At 37.9% G+C, this 21,094-nt stretch overlaps 2 protein-coding genes across 2 annotated transcripts in view; one reads left to right on the top strand and one right to left on the bottom strand.

Annotated features, from left to right (window-relative positions):
* megf8 (multiple EGF-like-domains 8) overlaps positions 1–11,890 on the bottom strand; it is a 30,443-nt gene extending 18,553 nt beyond the window's left edge. The window contains exons 1-19 of the mRNA XM_084088800.1: positions 11,445–11,890; positions 9,717–9,977; positions 9,002–9,165; positions 8,487–8,702; positions 8,107–8,287; positions 7,466–7,554; positions 7,153–7,366; positions 6,700–6,880; positions 6,067–6,212; positions 5,849–5,959; positions 4,723–4,874; positions 4,051–4,152; positions 3,764–3,911; positions 3,305–3,468; positions 2,874–3,077; positions 2,573–2,776; positions 988–1,230; positions 735–853; positions 451–582 (exon numbers count right to left, since the gene is read on the bottom strand). Of these exons, the coding sequence (XP_083944926.1) occupies positions 451–582; positions 735–853; positions 988–1,230; positions 2,573–2,776; positions 2,874–3,077; positions 3,305–3,468; positions 3,764–3,911; positions 4,051–4,152; positions 4,723–4,874; positions 5,849–5,959; positions 6,067–6,212; positions 6,700–6,880; positions 7,153–7,366; positions 7,466–7,554; positions 8,107–8,287; positions 8,487–8,702; positions 9,002–9,165; positions 9,717–9,888 (2,942 nt within the window). The 5' untranslated portion in view covers positions 9,889–9,977; positions 11,445–11,890. The remainder of the gene's footprint in view (positions 1–450; positions 583–734; positions 854–987; positions 1,231–2,572; positions 2,777–2,873; positions 3,078–3,304; positions 3,469–3,763; positions 3,912–4,050; positions 4,153–4,722; positions 4,875–5,848; positions 5,960–6,066; positions 6,213–6,699; positions 6,881–7,152; positions 7,367–7,465; positions 7,555–8,106; positions 8,288–8,486; positions 8,703–9,001; positions 9,166–9,716; positions 9,978–11,444) is intronic.
* A 2,884-nt stretch (positions 11,891–14,774) lies between these two features.
* trim35-28 (tripartite motif containing 35-28) lies at positions 14,775–20,211 on the top strand. Its single transcript, XM_084088556.1, has 6 exons — positions 14,775–16,078; positions 16,225–16,320; positions 16,418–16,648; positions 17,371–17,393; positions 18,970–19,088; positions 19,176–20,211. The coding sequence occupies exons 1-6, from the start codon at positions 15,653–15,655 to the stop codon at positions 19,709–19,711; spliced, it is 1,431 nt and encodes a 476-aa protein (XP_083944682.1). The 5' UTR covers positions 14,775–15,652; the 3' UTR covers positions 19,712–20,211.
* The last annotated feature ends 883 nt before the right edge of the window (positions 20,212–21,094 follow it).

The raw sequence follows: 21,094 nt of genomic DNA, 5'->3' as shown, positions 1-21,094 counted from the left end.
AGAAGATCAGAGAGGAAGATTTTCAGCAAAAGCAACGACAAGCTGTGTGGTTCAGTACAGCAAGCACAATTTAATTTCTGAAGAGGGAGAAATTATGAGAGAACTATTACTACTACTGTACTGTAATTTATATTATTTTTCTCGTTATTGTTATTATTATCATCATCATTAATATTAACAACAAAAATATATTTATTATTGAATATATTTTATTTTACAGTATAATAATAAATCATTCAATCAAAATTCAAATTAATTAATCTTATTTTAAGAGATTTTTACATTTCTACATTTTAAGAGTTATAATACTAATAATATTATTAAATATTATTATTACATTAATAGTTATTGATATAAATCACATTGTTTATATTTATTTATTATTATTATTATTATTATTATTATTATTATTATTATAATAAAGTCCCAGCAGAAGCTGCAAAATCCTACCTGTCATACCAGTCCCTGCACTCTCCATATGGGAACTTTGTGAGGTACGCAGCAAAGTAGAAACAGGTCTGAGCAGATTCACACCATGCACACTGACTGGAGTTAGACAAACATTCTCCACACGTCAACCTCCTGTAAAAGAGAGAGAAAGACAGAGATAGAGAGAGAGGATGGAATATGAAAAGAGAACCTAGGTCGATATCTTTTTGAGGTCCTTCAGTCTCATCAGATATTAAATTCACCAAACAAATAATTCATAGACAAGTTTATCACTTCAAACTTACTGGTTGCAAACTTTAGGACACCCTCCTGGTTCCCGGATAGACCCCTCTAATCTCCCACGGCGACTGCACAGATAATCTCCCTTCTTGCTGGAGTTGATCTGCCACTCACAGTAGGGGTCCTACAAACATTCAAACATGAGACTGAACTCTGCTGCAGTCTAACAGAAAACTAAAGTTGGTAAACAGACTGCATGCTGCTCTGGATCAAAACACTCGTAGCAGTCTCTCAGACACGTTGATGTAGATGCAGTACCTGAGTGCAGGAGGCACAGTCTCTATACTCCTCACATAGTGTGCAATGCTGAGGGTTGAGCAGTAGGTGGCGCTCCTCTCCCTGGGGGTCAATGCAAGGCTGCTGACTGATGTCAGAGCGCAGAAAACACAGGTTCATGGTGGGACACCAGCCACAAGACTGATCAGACAGGCAGGCCAAGCATGAGCGGTACTCTGAACACGAATTGGAACGGAAGGGTTCGAGGAACAGGAAAGAGATCTCCTGGAAAATGTTGGAAATTAAGGACAGGATGTAAAAGTGCAATGAACCGCATTATATGATACTACATCAATATTAAAGCATATTTTAAAAGTTTACTATATAGTAAATCAGTGGCGGCTGCTGGTCTTTCAAAGAGGGGAAGCTCATTTTTGGCCTACATCATAAAAATTGTCCATTTATTTATACGTAAATTCACCCCACGATGCTAGCCTAGCCTACTGTATGAATGAATGGTGAACAAACGATCTAAAAAAAAGATATTAAACTCGACGGAGGAAATGTGGGAATTGTGTGAAATGTATGATGAAAATTGGCTAGCAATTTCGTCAAGCAAATATCAAGAAATAGGTTGCAGCAGTTTGTCTTTCGACTGCACTTGCAAAATCCGCGATGGGACTGAGCTCGAATAGCTTCAGCGTCAGCTACTTTTTATAGTACAAAATCGCTGTCAATCAAAAGGAGATGCAGTCTTTTGACAGACCCTCCAAACATCACGCAGAAGCCCGGAGTCCAGACCATCCCACTCCTCCATTCACCCCAGAGACGTGGGACATAATCGCAGCATTTATCCAATGACCGTCTAGTTTCGAAGCACTGAAAAAAACAGTTCAAAGGAGCCCCATTGAAGTCAATGGATGCTAGGCTTCAACAGGGAAATCCACTGTGACGCTACTACGGGAATGTATGAGAAGGAAATCGAGTCAGCCGACCTGCTATATGTAGCTGATTCTGAACGAACTTGTCTTCGAGATTAACGTGTTCCAACGCATTTTTAGTCAATAAAATGTTAACACAATACTACATATTTGACCATTCATTTTTTGACATTATAGGGGAAGCCGAGCTTCCCTTGCAGTCTTAAATAAATCCCCACTGATATATATATGTAAAAATATAATACAAATAATTAAGACAGGTCATAATCACTTTGATCAAAAACAACATTCATTATATAATAATATTTATCAAATCAAAGGGGATAATAAACTCAAAAAGAGATCAAATCATAATAAACTTATCTGGATTGAAATCTGAAATCCTATATGCAACATGTATAAGAAACAATATTTTTATATGAACAATTATATATAAATATACAATTTTTGAATAAACATGAATAAAACTGAATAAAAATAAAGATTACTACAGTTCTGCGTTTTTCAAACGGTGGAAAATGTTTCTGCAAACACTTCATTTATCAAGAATAATGAAATGTAACTGGTATTGCAATAGTTGCAGCGCTAAAAATTAAAATGTTAAAAAGTTAAATCTAGCATATTTTGCAAGTCTGATATAATATGAGACTTATTTTAAGCTGCTCTGTTAGGTAATATGCACTTACACTGCCTCCAGGTAAAGCTGTGCGGTTCCAGGTAAGAGCCATCTCACTAGTCTGTCCCGACGCAGAGTTATTTAGGTAGCCCTCCGCCTGGATCAGGTACCAGTTTCCTCGTGTAAGATTCTGGAACAGACGGGAACCATCCGGCCGTGATAGCATACGGATCTCCTTCTCCTCCTGAGCGGACCACCGTCCCAGCACATCCGTCTGCACGAAAGAGAGGTTTAAAAGCCTCAAGAGGCTGTAACCCATGACACAACTTTCTTGTCTAAAAGAGGAAACCTGATTTTGTGATATTCCATACCAGTTGAAGAGAGTTGGGTCCGGCAGCCATTTGAGCAGTGAAGTGGAGCTTCTGAATTCGAGCCCACATGGCAACAGTTTCCTGAGGTGGAGCTGCAGGAGGAGGGGCGCTCCATAAGGGATGAATAAATCCCCGAAACTGCAGAGTTACATCCATCTCTGTAGAGGGATTGAGGATGATGGAGGTACTGCGCAGGATAGATACCTACAAAGAAGCACACATGAGTGTGAGAGAGAGAAGAGCAGAGGTGGAGGGTGCTCAGAGGAAGAATAACATCAATTTAAGAAAAAACTTGGAAGAAGAAAATACAGAGATAAAATAATAAAAAAGTGATAGCACAAGAAGAGTGCATAAACAGAAAAAACAGAGGTGAGAACCATATATGGGTGCAGAGCTAGGGTCATGAGAGCTCAGGATTGAACCTGTCATACCTTGTCAGGCTGTGATTGATTGCGTGGATGCTGGAAGGTGAGCAGGTGCAGTCCCGGGACATAGTTCTCGGTGCGACAGAAGGGGAGGGAGGTGAGGAAACGCGTGCGCTCCCCCCACCAGCCGTACGCCCCAGAGATCTGGTCCACGCGGCATGCACTGCGCTCTGCCAGGGGTCAAAGTGTACAAAATATATACACATGATATGCCAAAGGATTACATACACACACAGGTCACTTGACATTAACGTATATTGTGTACATGAGCTTAAAAACCAGTGAAAGGCACAGTATGTTAACACAGCACAACTAAAACTGATCTACAAACACATGGCACTCAGTAACACATTATTTCACAGACTGTAAAAAGTGTCCAGAAATAAAGATTTACTGAGCAGTGTGTGGTCGCATATCTACAATGTTTTAAGTCATGTTATGGTCTGCTCTCTCCTCTCTCTTTACCTGAAACAGGCAAGCAGGACTCATTTTGCACACACCAGCCAAATTCCCCAGAGACTTGTGGTAGAGAGTTTGGCACCCCACTGAACACCAGACATGACTGGCAGTCCGACAAGAAACGAGCTAGGCCCAGACATCCGGTGCTGCCACACTGTGTAAAACGCACACATAAATCAGATGAAGCAGTGAGACACACAAGTGCAAATGATTGTTGGCATTAGAAAGGCATGAGTGATCAAAAGCTCATGTGATGAGCTGAATGCAAATGAAAAAACCTAGAGAAGTATTACCGGGTTGGTGGGCTGGTATTCCCGACAACGACCCTCACACCAACTGCACTCTGGATTCTTTAGGCACAAGCTTTCATCTGGAGCTTCGGCGCATACTGTGTCCTGTTACACAACAACACAAACACACATGTACTCAAATTCACACATTTATTCAAAAAGGACCCATTAAATTGATCAAAAGTGACAGTAAAGACATTTATAATGTTACAAAAGATTTTAGCTACAAATAAATGTAATCCTATTCTTTGGAACTTTCTACTGATCAAAGAAAAAAATTAACAGTTTCCACAAAAATATTAAGCAGCACAAATGTTTTCAACATTGAGTAATAGTAATAAATGTTACTTGAGTACCAAATCAGCATATAAAAAAAAATTCTGAAGGATCATGTGACACTGAAGATTGGAGTAATGGCAGCTGAAAATTCAGATTTTCCATCACAGGAATAAATTACATTTTAAAATAACAAAACAAAAAAAACATTTTCAATTGTAATAACAGTTCAAAATATTACTGTTTTACTGTATTTTTTATCTAAATAAATAAATCTAAGAGATTCTTTTAAAAACATTTTAAAAATCTTACCGACCTCAAACTTTTGAATGGTAATGCGTGTACACAAACACTTACAGAAAAACAAACCCTAGGAAAAGTGTAATCTAAAGTCTTTACCCTGTCTCCTGGGTCACTGCTTACAAACAGCGGTACTTTATATGCCAAGAGGTCACCACGAGCAACCCCACTGTAACCGCCAGCAACTAGCAGCACGCGTCCCTCCATGACAGCAGCAACATGGGAATATCGGCCTCTCACTGATGCACCTCCTATAGGAGCAAAGAGGAAACAGTGTTAGCATGTCACAGAAAAAATAATATAAGTTCTCAAAAAAACTTTTTTTAAAGAAGAGCATTTTGACAAAGTTGTTTTTTGTGATATCAACTGCTAATTGAGCAATAAAAATGAATATTCTGTTATCATTTACTCACCCTCAAGTTGTTCCAAACCTGTACGATTTGCTCTCTTCTGCTGAACACAAAAGAATATATTTTGAAGAATGTGGGTAACCAAACAGTTGACAGCAGCCATTGACTTCCCTAGTATACCACATTCTTAAAAATATCTTCTTTTGTGTTTAGCAGAAGGAGGAAAAACAGTACAACAACTGGAACAACTTGAGGGTGAGTAAATGATCACAGAATTTTCATTTTTGGGTGAACTATCCCTTTAACTTGGAGCATTCCTTTTAATAGATGTACATTCTTCTATAAATTGCCTATTGAAAATAACTAAAGTAAGGAAACAATAAAATGATGTAGTACAATTACAGAGTTACAAGAATCCCAATATCCTAGAGGGCTGAACTGAAGCATCATTTTGGAATAAAAATTTGCAAAATTACAATTGCAAAAATTCTGACAGGCACTAGGAAGGGTACCAAACCTATGTGAGCTTTCTCTGGTTAAGTTACAACAAAAAATAAATAAATAGAAAACACTGTTTTATCTGAGGGCAGTTTTATTTCTTATGAATCCATTTTGTTTAAAAGCTGAAGGCCAGTAAATCTGCATCAGACACAAGGGCATTTACACAACAAATGACCTCTCAAGAGTAGGTCATAACAAGCCCCCAGTCATACTAAAGCATCTTGCACACGAGTCCTTACAGGCTCTCCTGTTATTTTTTGCAAAGAGTCCTCAGGGAGGCATGGATCATCAATCACATGCATCATCATACTTCATCTCCTCTCTAAAAAACGTATCAAACAGACTCTCTCCCTGACCATTAAAAATACACTTACGCTGACTGAGGCTTTCGCCAACAGACACCCACTGATGGCAACCAAGATGATAAAAAAAGATCTCCTCATCGTAGCACTTCTCTTCCATGTAGTGAATATGCACATTCCCTCCTGAGATAAAAACAGAAACAGATCTCCCTTAATTAATTTGATTCCCACTCATTGAAACCACAGAAACAATAAGGCTGGATGTAGCTCTACAACTCTTCTCTACTTACCGTACACTACCATGTAGTTGCCGATGACGGTGGCGGTGTGGAATGCTCTCTCCCTTGGGCCACTGGCAGGAAAACGTGAGCGGAAGGAAGTCCAAAATCGTTTCTCAACATGGAAAGAATCAGTTGAGTTCACACGCACACTGAACCTGGTTGAGACAGGAGTAGACTGTAACTTTAAGCATGAAACAAAAGCAACGAAACAATGCACATTGTCAGATTTCAAGTACTAGTTTAAACAATTTTCATTTACTCATGCGATATTCCCCCATTTTGTTTTCTGAATAGCGATATAAAATAACATTTAATAGAGAACTCCTGTTTTTACAGACTTTTATGAACTTATGAACTACACACATTTCCAGCCAAACTTTTGTGTATGCTTTAGGGCCTCTCAATGTGATTTGAACAGCATTGTCCAGGAGGAAACCAGTCAGTATCTGGTGTGACCATCGCACACTTTTGTGTTTGTAGTACAGGCTGATTATATAGCAGACACACACACACACATACATATATATATTATATATATATGTATATGTGTGTGTGTGTGTGTGTGTGTGTGTCTGCTATATAATCAGCTTATACTACAAACACAAAAGTGTGTGATACAGTGGTAAGCTGGTGTTGTCATACCTAGCAGTGGTAGGTCTGTGCCCCCCGTACACCAGCAGAGTTTTGGAATGGGCATGATAAACCATGCTGTGTCCTGCGGTAGCAGGTGGTTTTCCGCCCGTAGGCTGAACTGCCTCCCACACTCCATCCCACAACCGGAACCGGTACAGTGATGAGGAGAACATGTCCTCCTCTGTCCTCCCTGAAAACACAGGTCGATCAATTATTCTTAAGGATAGGTACAATTTCTCCTAAGTCCTAGGTACAAACCTTCTCCTAACAAAAAATATAAATATATATAAAAAAGAAGAAGCGAGGATACACAGACAGACATTTGTGGGGACAGATGGCAGGAAAGGAAAAAAGAGATGAAGCATGTATTTTTTGCATGTGTTTTCAACAAAATCACATTAATGCTCATGTTGGTCTTTTTTTAGAATCCTCCATTTAAGAATAGTAATATGGTTTACTCACCCCCAAAAATATAGAGATAGTTGTCTACTATCGCTGCAGCGTGATTTGCCAGCCTGGGTGCCCCTGAAGAGTTTGATTGGCCTAGCTGCTGCCATTCATCTTGCTGTGCGCGGTACACCCATACATCACTAGCCAATGAGTGGTTGGAAAGCTCACCACCATAGATGACCATGTTGCCTTGCCATTCTACTGCTATGTGGGAATGTCGAGGAGCCTGATACAGAGGTGATATTATTTATGGGATCATTAAAATGAAAATATATTATTAGAAATACATAAGATAAGAAAATTCTTAAGAGAAGAAGTTTCTTACTGGACTATATGAATGTGACATCTGTTCCCAATTATTGGTCAAAAAGTTGTAAACAAGAAGGTCCCCCAGTGCTCTATTCAGATCAAACCCTGAAATAAAGAAAGAATTTAAATAAATCACAGCTGTACTTTAAAGCAAGGGTTTTCAAATTGAGAGTTCATGTTCAAGTTAATGTCCACAAATAAGATATTAAATAAATAAACCGAATTTTCACCGAATTTTATAATATTGTTGTTCCATTTTGATTTTCTACAATTGTGATCAATTCATTCTACTGGAAGATAGTCTGTATATAGTTTGTATATAACATTTTAATGTCTATGTAAAAAAATTAACAAAGTAAATATTGCTTTAGTAGACTGATCATGTAAAATACTGTTAAATAATAATTTAATATATCAGGCCTAATATGTTTCTCATACATATAAAGTTTTTATACTTGAAGATACATGGCTGCCTTTATTTTGTAGGAATAACAAGGTTTCTTCCTTTGCAAGAAACCTTGGCAAAAAGTTTGAAAAACCCCTGAATCAAATGATTCAAAAACATTTTTTAAATGAACCCACATCCCAGATTATGAGAAGTGATTAATGATAAGTCAGCGATGGGAAAGGCTGAATAACTTTCTCACTCCGTCTTACCTCCGAACATGTACATGGCTCCAGCGGAAGCCAGGTAAACTCCAGCAGAGGCGGTGCGAGGGGCTGCTTGAATGTCACCTGAGCTCACCTCCCACCACTGTCCTGCCCCACTGTTGTCACGGAGACCCAGCTGACAGTTCTGTCCCACAAAGCCAGGGTTGCAGATACAATGCTCACCCCTCTGTAATCAAGAGAGGGATTCATTAACTCTTTAGTCAAATAATTCAGTTGATATTTCAGTGTTTGCTGCTTTAATAACATGAGAGCTAAAGGATATATTCTGCAGACTCATGCTATTAAGGATGGGTTACCTGGAGAACAATACTTAAAATACTTTTTTACTTAATTTATGTATGATTAAGAGGTTCCCTTTTGCTTACCTTATCACAGCGACCATGGTCATGTTGTGTGCAGACCTGGGAGCAGAGAGGGGTACTGCAGTCTACTCCTCCCCACCCCTGATGGCACTGACAGCGGGCAGTAGCTAAGTCACAGCGCCCATGACCACCGCAGTCCCCAGGGCAAACCGAAAACGTGTAGGTGGCATTGAAGCCCAGCAGGTTGTAGTTGGCATCACTGAAGAGGTGGAGCAGCATCTTGTAAAGAACACAACAAAAAGATGAACAAATTATAATGACTATGCACAAAGAGAGGCAGAAAGTGAGCAAGAAACCAGTCTAGCAGTCAAACTCTGGCATAGTTTCTTATGACTCATGGTCTTATAAAACGGACACACGCTGACACAAATGGAAATACCTAAGATGGAACTTCTCAAAGCAGAATAAAAAGCGTTAAGCAAAAAAAAAGGGAGTGCATTTTGATTCCTTGAAAAGGAAAGCACACAGACTCAGACTAGAGTTGAAAAGAGGATGTAAACTGATACTTTTGGGCTTACCTTACCAGACTTGGCTTCAATTGGTTGTGGTAGGGTGGTGCCACTTAAACTTGCCAGTAGGGGGCTCTGGTAGGAATCTCCATCGTAGACAAACAGATAGTCATAGGTGCACTCCGTCTCCATAAACGTGAAGTTAAGCACAATGCGATGGTTTCTGCTGGGAGCTGAAGAAGTAGTTCAGGAAGAGTTTCAATTACAAATAGAACAAACATACAACTATAACAATTGAGAGAGTAAGTTGCAATAAAACAAAAGTAGAGACAGATCTTTTCTTCCAAATTGTGACATACATCCAAGTGAAACAGATCATCAAAAAAGAAAAACAATGTAGAAGACTTGGTTTTATCTATCGGTTGTTGATTGGATGGAGGCAGATCTGAATGCAAGCTTGCAGAAAGGGGAAGACTTTAGACTTTAGACTGACTAATTATTTGGAGAAGTCTGTCATACGTCACCACAGAGAGGTCTGTAGTTTGAAGAGAACAGAATATCAGGATTGACCAAATTATGAAAATTAAAAAAAATAAACAGATGCATGGACAAATCGTTCACAATAAGATCAATAAGATGTATTTAGAAAAAAGATTGGATGGATTCTCATTTTATACAAGTTACAAAAAAAAACTGAAAACGATCATCCCTTTCATTTCTACTATTATGCTAATAAAGCTTCTTTCATTCATCAGCCCTTTGTTTTGTAGTTTTTGACACCAACCCTTGATGAGCCACTCGCAGTTCCCATTCACAGAGTAGTTTCCCGGCCCATCTGTGACATATCCTGGGACACCCCGGAGAACCTGTCTTTGGCCCTTACAGTCTCCTGCCCAGATAACAGGGATCAGAACCACCAAGACAGGCAGCAGGAGAGTCGGGGTGTGGGAAATCATCCTCTCCTCCAGCCGCAAAGGGCAAAGTGAGAAAAAGATGGAGAAACTGCTGGAGGGTGGGAAGTTGGACTTGCTCACAGTATGGAGACCTATAGAGAAAAAACATCAAATTATATATATGAATTATCCACAAAAAACACAACAGTCAAATTAACTCTATAATATGGCATCCCCAAATAGCCTACTGTATATTAGACCTCTAAATTATCAACTCAATCAACACTTGCAGAAAAACCTCTGCTGAAAATCATCTACATGCCTTCTGCCCTCTGACTGATATTTCATACTTTTTTTAGAAAGTAAAAGGTCTTTTATTATAATTCTACAAATGTCCACCTTCAAGTTCTAGTACATGTCAATGTCAACTTTATTTATATAGCACCATTAAAAACAACAATTGTTGACCAAGGTGCTGAACGCTATATCAAATACCATCAACAACATTTAACACCATATACAACATAAATGACAACACAGAACAGACCAGACACTGCACAAATCAAGTAAAACAGCTACATGTGTACACTTTTTTTCTGTGAAATCTTTAGATTTTTTTTTTTTTTAAAGTAAACATAAGAATATGTTTGTTTATATGTACATCTCTCAATCATTTTATTGCTTTGCATTAACCATGTTTTGGCCCTACAATTAATTAATTAAGTAATTAATGGAATGATTGTAATATTCTAACAATAGCATATTAGCCAAAAAAGCCTGATGTATCAAACATGATACAAAACATGAAAGTAAACTTTTTTTTCTTTTTTTTGTCAAAGTTTCCATTTTTTTTAAAAATAGAAAAATATTAGGCTTTAGAAGGTTAATCCTTATATGAGATACTATCCTTAATACTTATTTGCATTATATATATATATATATATATATATATATATATATTTTATTATTATTATTATTTTTATTAAATATGGTCGTTTTATGTTTTTGTCTTGTCCTGGATAATCAAAGCATTCTTATCTAATCAAAAAGACAACATCTGATGCAAAAGGAATGCTTGCAAAAACCCTAAGCTGTCTTTGGAAAAACTATGCAATAGACCAGAATCACCCATATTTGCTGCAAAAGTAGCACAAACCTTATGAGTAAAAAAAGCACTTTCAACACGAAACTATGTGACATACACACAGAAAATGAACCAACATAAAATCTAAGAAGGAGTGCATTTGGAATTTGATTAATTTACCAATCTTTTTTTCTAATTTGTGCTTTTAAACTAGTATGTATTGTCTAGTGGTTTAGCTGACACAGGTATCATTGTAAGAGCAATGCTGGGCTAACGGTTTACTTAACGTTAACGTTAGCTGTTCTGTCATGACATTTAACCGACTGTCCCCTGTGAAACAAAAATGTATATAGCAATGTACATCCGTCCATTGTCAGTTAAGCATTTACTGACTCGTATCAATCAAAGAGACTGTTAAAACCGACAACTGAGCCAGCGCTTTAGCTGAACAAGCTAACTTAACCGACTAACGTTAGCCATGTCTATCCCGCTAGCTCTCTGGGAAAAGCAAACCGTCCTCCGCTCATTTACTCACCAATTCCCGAGTCTTGGTCTCCATGTTTCTAAAGCATTGATGTATTCGTAACTTACATCCTGTGTCAGGTAGATAAATAAATAGACGCGCTGAGCGACGCAACGCGACGCCCCAGCAGTATCGCTGCGGATATAGTGGTGGTGTTGTTGCTGAGCCCAGCGGCGGTTTAAAGCGCGAGACCACCGCGGATGATGATGATGTGTGAGAGCTGCTGGAGTCAAAGGCCTTGAGCTCTGCTCACAGGATGGCTTTATTTACCAAACCTATCCAGATGTTATTAAGAAGAATGTGCGCTTCCTCTTTGGTTTAACTTCTGGCTAAAAATCCAAGAAATAACTGCTCCAACATCAACCGTGTGCCTAAATTTTTCCTGATGCCCAGGACGCGTCTTGAATCGTGCAGCTGTGTGCTTAGTGTTTGTTAACTGGGGATGTGTGTGTGCGCGCTTCCAGATGGTTGTCAACAACACAAAGCCTTATAACCGTGAGCATGCTGAACCGGTTCTCTGCTGGTCTTTTGATAGTATTGCATTGCAATCTTACATATCAGGGCCCGTATTCATAAAGAATCTTAATGCAAAGAGTAAGTTAGCTCCTAGTGACAAAATTCTAAGAAAATTCTTAGAAATGTGGGCGTTTACTCTTAAAATTAAAGAAAAAATCCGAGTAAAGAAAAAAGTAATTCAGAAAGCATCTTAACACTTAAAAGAGGTCTTAAGGTCAAAATTGTTAGGAGCACTGACGAGGACTTTTAAGAGGCTTAAGAGTTTCTTTAGCTGAGGAGAAAATGGCAGAAAGACGAAGAGGGAGAAGAAATGTGTTGCAGACAATGAATAACAGTGAGTTAATAAGACGCTATAGATTAAATCGTGCAGGAATCATGTTTGAGACTGTTCTTATTAGAGACACGCTAACATCTCCGACACAGCACAGAAATGCCATAGCGCCAGAAATGAAAGTAATCACTACATTACGATATTTGGCAACTGGGAAAATTCCATGTTTGATACATTAAAACCAACATTCAAACCACCACTTAAATAGACACGCCAGCAATCAGTGTAATTGGAAAGAGTGGAAAATGTTTTATCATTCTAAGCCAATCAAATACCTTATAGGAAATTAACAGCATGGTAAAAAAAAAAAAAAGGATTTATATATAATGTGTGTGTGTGTGTGTGTGTGTGTGTGTGTGAGAGAGAACGGTCAAATAGGAAAAATTATGCATGTAATTTCAAAGTGAAGGCTTAGAATTGACCCTATAGTTAAAATCACTTTTTTCTTCCTTCTTGGACAACCAACCAATCACAGTCTTCAAAAGATTGTGTCATACATAGCAACGGGGTCAACCCCGCCTCCTCACTAAGATGAAAGTTTTTGTCTTTTCCTTACTCAGAGTTGCTCTCAGATCGGTCCCGAATCGCTTTTAAGCTAAGACTCCTACGTAAAAGTTTTTAAGCTAAATTAAGAGTTTTCTTAGAGGATTCTTAGAATCTTTATGAATACGGGCCCAGGGTTTTTTAAAACTTTTAATGCTTAGGACAAATATGATGATCCCCTGGCGAGAACCATTGATGTGTCAAAACAATAGCAAGCTTGATATAGATATGATATAGACAACGTATGGAGTGATTTAACAGACTAAAATAAACAATTTACTTTATAGCGAAATTATTACATTTTCGTTTTGTTATTTCGCGCTGTAGGTTATAGGTTATAAGCTATATGTCAGTTTCATGTTACATACATAAATAAATAAATACATTTACATTTATTTTTACTCACCTTTTATTATTTAATATATTAAAAAATAAATGACTGAAAAAAAATCATATATTTGTAATAATATTTATTTAATTTTTGTTCATAAAATGTTGTTCAAGTACTTTTCTTTATATTCAACAATGTATATTGACAAAACATTACACCATTTATTATTTATCACGTATAGAGTGCCGAAGTTATGACGTCACTTTGTAGGCCAAAACGCGGAAGTGAGTTAGCATTTTAGCATTTGCTATTGGACAATTCTCTTTAAATTCAACATATATAATTATATACAACTATTATATTAAATGTTTGGAATTTAACTGTGTTATGCTTGTTCAGAGATTATTTGTATAGTTATCTTAAATACATAGAACACTATTATAACTCCTCTATCTCTCCCTAGTTTTACTTACCGAGACTCGATTAACCTTGTCCCTCATGCTGGCCCTTACAATACCGGCAAGTAAACCAGAATCTAAGATGCACTGTTCATGTCCAGATTTATAGTGGTTCTCTCCTCGATCTATGGTTTTTCTATCGTCTAAGAAAAAGGACTGGAAATTGATACGGCCATAACGTTAGTGCTTCTGAGAAAGCGCGTTTTTTCCTGGCGAATTAGCAAATGGTATGCAAACATACAATCAAACATAATACAGTGAAAGATAATCTTTAAAGTTTATTTGGGGCACAATGATCAGGCATAATAATCTTAATCACAAAGAAAATAATATTAAGGTTTATATAAACTAACAAAATAATAAAAGATAAAAAAAAATCTCAGAGAGGCACGCATAAACAAAATTAGTTTCTAACATTTTTGGAAAAAACGAATGGGCAATATTTCTCATGAAAAAGTGGATAAGTGTTCATACCATAGACTGTAAAAATAGGTTCATACCATAGACTGTAAAAAATAGGTTCATACACAGCGCAGATCATAATGAGCGAGCGTGTTTTTTAAATAAAGTTTGAGGAAGCTTGATGATGACGTTAATCCGCGACCATGGTGTGCTGTAGTCAGGCGGGAAGGAAGTCGACCGGAAGTTGAAGTCAGCCGGGTGCCGACATCTTGTAGCAGAACTTCACTTGCGTTAGCATCCCATTGACTCCCATTCATTTTGGCGTCACTTTGACAGCGAATAACTTTACATCTGAGGCGTTTAAAGACTCCATTTGTCCATTATTTATTTCTAAAGATACACGACAATGTATAAAATGCTCCATTACCTTGTAGCTTATGTTATGGACCCGTAGAAGCAGTTTTTGTAAAAGTAGGCTAACGATTGCGTCATAACCACGCGACTCTCTGTCGCACACTAGAGAGATTACCGTATAGACGGGAGGAGAAGCTCGCGGGCAATCGGGGGGACGTGGAGGCAAAATGACAATATAATTAATCAGAATACCTAGCAAAAGTTTCTCCTGCTCCAAGCTTATGGACAGCTCCTACTCACACTCTCCGTCTCTGCAAGATTCGGAAGGGTAATATTCAGATTTCTCTTGGCACAGCTACTAGAAGACAGACGGGTTGCTCACGTGGTCCGTGTAACGCTTTGCTCGGTTTGAGTCTGCGCGTCAGGAAAGGAAGTGCTAAGAAATCGCTGAAAATGGGCTTCACTTGTCTCAATTGAGTTCCAATGGGGTCGCTGTGTCCATTTCTTTTACTGTCTATGGCTGTAGTCCGTTTATAGCCTACTGTTAGCATTTTATATCTGACGGCTTTATTTAGGCTTCAAAATGTATAAATTTTGGATTAGCTTGTAAAGATTATCTTGATAGACAAAACGTGTTAGGGTCACAACTCTTTGTTGAACACAGATCTTATTTTTTGCGATTTTCCAAAAGTCTATGGGGAAAATGCATTGCTTTTCGATCGAGGGAACCCATGCCGCTAACTTCCGGGTTGTCCTACAAAATGACGTCATAACTTCGGCACTCTATTAAGGTATTATCAATTAATAAATATCACACACGACAAAAAATACTTTAAGATAACGTTAACTGTGCTAGAAAACTTCAACCGGTCATGCCCCGGAAATTCCTGACAGAAATTCATATATCTGTAATTATATATATCAAAAGCCAATTAACTAGTGGTGTTGTTGAGAGATTTCAAACCAATTCTGTATGAAAATGTAGACAAACTTGTTTGACTGTTTGCACTTTTATTATATTTTCCTGATTTTCTATCCCCGCCCACTCCCTCTCTCTCACACACGCGGAAGTTGCAGTGACAGAAATACGACGAAAACAGGTATCGAAAACGCATCGTCCTTAAAAAAATGCTTACTACTTTTCTTTTCTTTTTAAACAACACATTTTAAGCGATAAAGGTTTGCTGTTTTAAACAGCTCAGCGATTTTTAAGCATCTTTTAAACTCCCATAAGAAAATATTTCCGTTTTGCGAAAGTGAAAGTAGGCTACAGCTCGAGTCTAACATGGCAGAATGCAATGACGAGGACATCACAGACAGACAATCTCTTCTCGAATCAGACTTAACGTGTCCTGTGTGTAAAGACATTTTTAGGGACCCCGTGTTGCTCTCGTGTAGCCATAGTTTCTGTCAGCAATGTCTGGATAGCAGCTGGAAGAACCAGACGAAAAAGCAGTGCCCGATGTGCCGAAAATGCTGCGACGGAGAGACACCGATCCCCAACCGCGCACTGAACAACACCTGCGTATCCTATAAAAAGGAGAGGAACTGGAGAACAGGAGGTTCTTCCGATGAGGCCATCTGTGGTTTGCACCAGCGCCCCTTCCAGCTCTTCTGCATTAAAGACGAGGAACCTGTGTGTGTGGAATGCGTGACTCTTCACCCAGGACACGAGCTGGTGCCGATAGATCAGGGAGTGCCTTTCTGCCAGGTGAGCTCAGTCATTACATTTCCCCTCACCATGATAAGTAGTGAACCAAAAGAAACATCCTTCATGTCACAGCTAAAATGAATACTGACTTTTGTTTTTATGGAAATGCATAAATGCACATTTCTAACTTGCAATTTTTTTTAAAGGAGGAACTTAACATGAAAATAAAAATACTGGAAAGCAAGCAGGACTCCTTCAAAAGAACGAAAAAAAGATATAGAGACACAATCTCCTTTATTGAGGTAAACAGTTTCTGAAAACGTTTTAAAGGCCAAAAACTTCAACAAAGTCTTGATCATTTAAACCATATGCTCATTTCACTTCTCTGTTTTGTTACAGGGCCAGACCAAAGAGGCAGAAACGCAAATCAAGCAGGAGTTTGAGAGACTCCATCAGGTCTTAAATGAGCAGGAGACATTTAGAATAAATGCTTTGCATAGAGAAGAAAATGAGAAGAAGCTGATGATGAATGAGAGGATTGAAAGCATCACTCGTGATATTTCAGCTCTTGCTGAATTGATTCAATCAGTAAAGAGGGAAATGGGAGCCGAGGATTTGACTTTCCTTCAGGTAAGATTTTATTGGAGGGGGGTAATAACTTTTTGTGTACCAGATAATGATTAAAACTTACTCTGTTTACCAATTGTAAACAGGACACACATATGCATCCATACATTTTGATTAGACTTACTTAAACATGCTCAGCAGATGTACATTCCAGTGTATGTATGAATTGCACTTTTCAAGTTCAAGTTTATTTATAAAGCACATTATAAAGCAACAAATGTTGTACCTTAAGTGCTTTACAATCAACAAAACTACAATAAATACAAAATGTAACAATAAAAAAGAACAGATTAATAAAACTGGGATATCCAAACCTGCCCCATTCTGGCCTCAACACATCTGCCTGGAAGTAAGACCTTGATTAGCTGGATCAGGCCTGTTTAATTGGTGTTGAAGCTAAACTCTGCAGGACAATGGCCTAAATCTAAAAAAAAATCAGTCAACGGGGAAAAATGAACTTCAACCTGTAAATATTGTGGAAGCGGAAGGAGGAGGAGGAGATCACCAATGTACTGTAGGGCTAAGCCATGCAAGGCCTTAAAACATACAGCAAAATCTTTTTATTAAACCCGGTAACTAAACAAGATATGGAAATTGAGCATTAGTTCATTGACCCCTTACATTTCTAAAGGGTTTTCTCACACTGTAACATAACCAATAACTAAATTATACATGAATCCTTCATTCAGCTCTTTTAAGTGAACTTTTCACATTTTCTTTCTCAGAATTTCCAGAAGCTAAAAAGACGGTATGTGCCTCTCAATTTTTTCTGTTATGCTATGAATTGCTCTAGATATGTCATATTTGCTCACACTGATGCCTTTTTGCCCTTTTTTCCATCTAATATGCTTTAAAGTTGACATGAAATGAAACTTCCCTCTATCTAGTTTCTAAATGCATGTTATAGATCTTAAAGGGTTAGTTCACCCAAAAATGAAAATCAAGTCATTATTTACTTTGGCATTAGTGTTCTAATGCCATATGTCCTTCTTTGCTTTTCGGATCACAAAATGTCCTGCTCATGCTCATCCATATAATGGCAGTGAATAGCAATTACCTCGTCCATTGGTCTGCTGTGTATGACTGCACGTTCACTGTGTAGCACACAAGCGCAACACTTTGAGAAATCAATATCAATAAAAACACAACAACAAAAACACTAGTAAATAATTACTTAATTTCATTTTGGGTGTACTGTATCTTTAAGGTGTGGTCACATTAGCAAAATTCCCACTGTCTATAGCCGCTTTCCGACCGGAGGAACCTTTTCACAGTTCCTAGAACTATTGGCTAAAGTACCCGGATATTGGCGTGTTCGCACCGCAGGAACTAGGAACGATTTTAGTTCTAGGAACTCCATTTGTAGGAACTAATTTGGGTCCTACTTCAGAGTAGGGTCTAAACCAGCACTATAGGAACTATCCGTGACGTTAGTGTACGCTGATTGACCGAACGCACGCCCGCCATTTTTAAAACAGCTAGAATGTAAACACACAGATTATAGCCTATATATTTACTCCATAAACTATTCAAACATGGAAAACAGTGATATATGGGTCTCTAAACCTTTATGCTGAAGAGAAAATCCAACGCAACTTTGAGGGGACCAAGCCAAACATGATTATGTTTATCTGCCCAGCTAGCAACACTGGACATCAACCACACGGCATAGGCTAATAACCTTTTTTCATATACTGTCTACTTTCTATAACAGTTCTATCTAATAAGATATTAAACAGTACTGTTAGACAGATTGCTAACTAATAAACACAGAGAATGCGAGCATTGTTTGCTCTGGCGTTCTCAGCGCCGCCAAAATAAAGGTCCGTCGCGCCGTCAAAATAAAAGTCACCGTGCTTGCGTCACTCCCTTACCCCTCCTACCAGTTCCTATGGCCACTTGGCCAGTGCGAACGCAAACAGCAAAACCGAGTTTGGGGGAGAGTAGTTCTTAGAACTGTTTAGAAGTGGACAGTTCCTAGAACTAAGTTCCTGTAACTACTTGGTCGGAAAGCGGCTAAAGAAGTCATTTTAAAGCCAAGCAGTTTTCTGTTGGTTAATTCGCATGACCAGCTGAACCTGTAGCGAAATTTTCATGGGCAATTCTTTCACCCTCGCAAAATTCTTGATCGCTCGGATTCCTATTAAAATAACTGGATTTTGATAAACAATTGTGAACATAATGTTTCTTTCTTTCTTTTTTTTACCTCAAAATGTCCCTGTCCTACATTTTTTCATTTTTCAACAATCTGTTTCAGTCCATTTCATTGTGACTTTAATGCTACTGTGTGTAAGAGGGTAAACGTCACTTGATGTCTGTCACAGAACCCAGTGGACTGGTGATGAACCAAGGAAGGTTGAAGGAGCTCTCATTAACATGGCCAAGCATGTAGGCGCTTTGGGTTACAAAATCTGGGAAAATATGCAATCTCATATCACATGTTGTGAGTGCACATTTCATCTTGTATACAATATGTGTAATACTAACTCAGAGAACTTTGTGGGTCACCTTAAAATTTTTGTGTCTGCAGTGCCTGTAATCCTGGATCCCAACACAGTCTCGCCTTGGCTCTCTATATCTCCTGATTTTTCCAGTGTGCAAGAAAGTCAGGAGAGGCAGTCTTTCCCAGACAACCCTGAGAGGTTCGATCCCTGTGTTTTTGTTCTTGGTTCAGAAGGTTTCTCCTCAGGACGCCACCGTTGGGAGGTCCGAGTGGCTGACCACCCCAAATGGATCTTGGGAGTATGCAAGGAGTCAGTAGTTCGGAAGAGGAAGTTCACAGTGACAACAAAAGCAGGAGTGTGGACCATCGGCCTGAGTAAAGGGGTCTACAATGCTCTGACCACTCCACGCACTGTGCTGAATCTAGAGAGAAGGCCCGAAACCATCAGGGTAAAGGTCAATATGGAGAAGGGAGAAGTATCGTTCTGGGATACAGGCAACAACAAGCACCTATGCACGTATAATGATAAGTTCAATGAAAAGCTGTTTCCCATCTTTGGCCCAGGGCTCCAGAGCACACCCATCTCTATCTTGCCTGCTAAAGTGAGCATAAACAAACAATAAGTTAACATGCTAACATCTAAGCCTGGTAAGGCTGAAGAGTCTAAAACCTCTTCTAAAGTTGATATACAGTTTGAATTATATTGAGCTTTTGGATCCAGTACAAGTTAAGCCAACAACAGCATTGTGGCATTATGTTTTAATGATTACCACAGAAATGCATTGCACCATGATTCTCCTTTTTCCTTAAAATCTGAATTGCAGTAAGAATCTTACAACAAATGTATAAACTTTAAAATACTGTTTTATTAGTATAGCCACAAGACATAAACAATATGTGCTAACATGATTTCAGTGTGGGAAAAATTACTAACATTTTCTGTCATATCCAATTTTACAGTTTCGTCAATCTGACTAAATAAATACTAAAAACCTATTTAACCACTACAAAAATGATGATTAATCAGCTTTACAGCTCAAATAATGCACATTTTTAAAAAGTATAATTAATGTAAGCACATTTATAAAATTGAAATGAAATATAATTTCATATAATAATAATTAAATATAATAATATAAATATAAAATAAAAAAAGTTTCACGTGTCTGCTTTTAAATCCTCCAAAAACTGGACCCGTTCCCTTCCATTTTAAGTGCAGCACCATAACCTTGATCCTTGATTATTGCTTCTTTTTTTCTTTTTTTTCCCCAAAACTATTTTCTGTGGTAATCAACATTACGCCACAAATGCTGTTGAGCGTAACTTGTACTAATCTTGGAAAACTCCTTTAAATGGAAATTTTATGGAGAATATGCTGTTATATTATGCAAACATTAAGCTTGCATCATAATTTTTCATGTAATATTTGTGGTATTTACTATATGTATTATTGCTGCAGAAACACTATTGATCATTAAGTAGAGAAAGTGTTTTTAATCAACTTTAAATCTTACAATTAACCCTTCTACTGTTGAATGAAAAAAGTCAACATTAAATCAGCTACACTGCTATTTGAACTTATAACAAATGGCGTTGCATTTATGGTCATGTGACTCAATAACAAGAATTTTATCAAGTTATTTTTAGTTAAATATAGTTAACAATAACTCTTTCCGTTTTTATTTGCCGCTCAATTGTGTCAGGTATGTTTATTTACAGATATGCTGTACAATGTGTGCTGTCAGCAGGTGAAAGTTAAAGAAAATTGATTAAACAACAATAAATGATCTCACTTATCAGACTGAATGTGTTTCTTATGTCTCAAACGTTATTTCAGTTTTGCGTCCTCCCATCAAGAAAAAGGAACACCCACATTGGTTAATAATAGAAAAATCTCAGATTGCACTAGACTCATTTAGATTAGCTAAAATTGATGTCCAAATTATTGTGTCATTTAACTAATTAAGAACTAGCTTGACCATAATCAGTTTTGCTTTTCAGCTTCA

This window comes from Abramis brama, assembly GCF_963993115.1.
Source record: "Abramis brama genome assembly, chromosome: 17".
Classification (NCBI taxonomy): Eukaryota; Metazoa; Chordata; class Actinopteri; order Cypriniformes; family Leuciscidae; genus Abramis; species Abramis brama.
The sequence above is the reverse complement of the archived record's forward strand: the minus strand, read 5'-3'. Positions and strand labels throughout refer to the sequence as shown.

Bases quoted from the DNA above. Each gene is read 5' to 3' on its own strand.
- trim35-28 (XM_084088556.1), top strand. From the start codon at position 15,653: ATGGCAGAATGCAATGACGAGGACATCACAGACAGACAATCTCTTCTC. The intron at 16,079-16,224 runs GTGAGCTCAGTC...TTTTTTTTAAAG, and splicing joins AGGGAGTGCCTTTCTGCCAG to GAGGAACTTAACATGAAAAT. The intron at 16,649-17,370 runs GTAAGATTTTAT...TTTCTTTCTCAG, and splicing joins AGGATTTGACTTTCCTTCAG to AATTTCCAGAAGCTAAAAAG.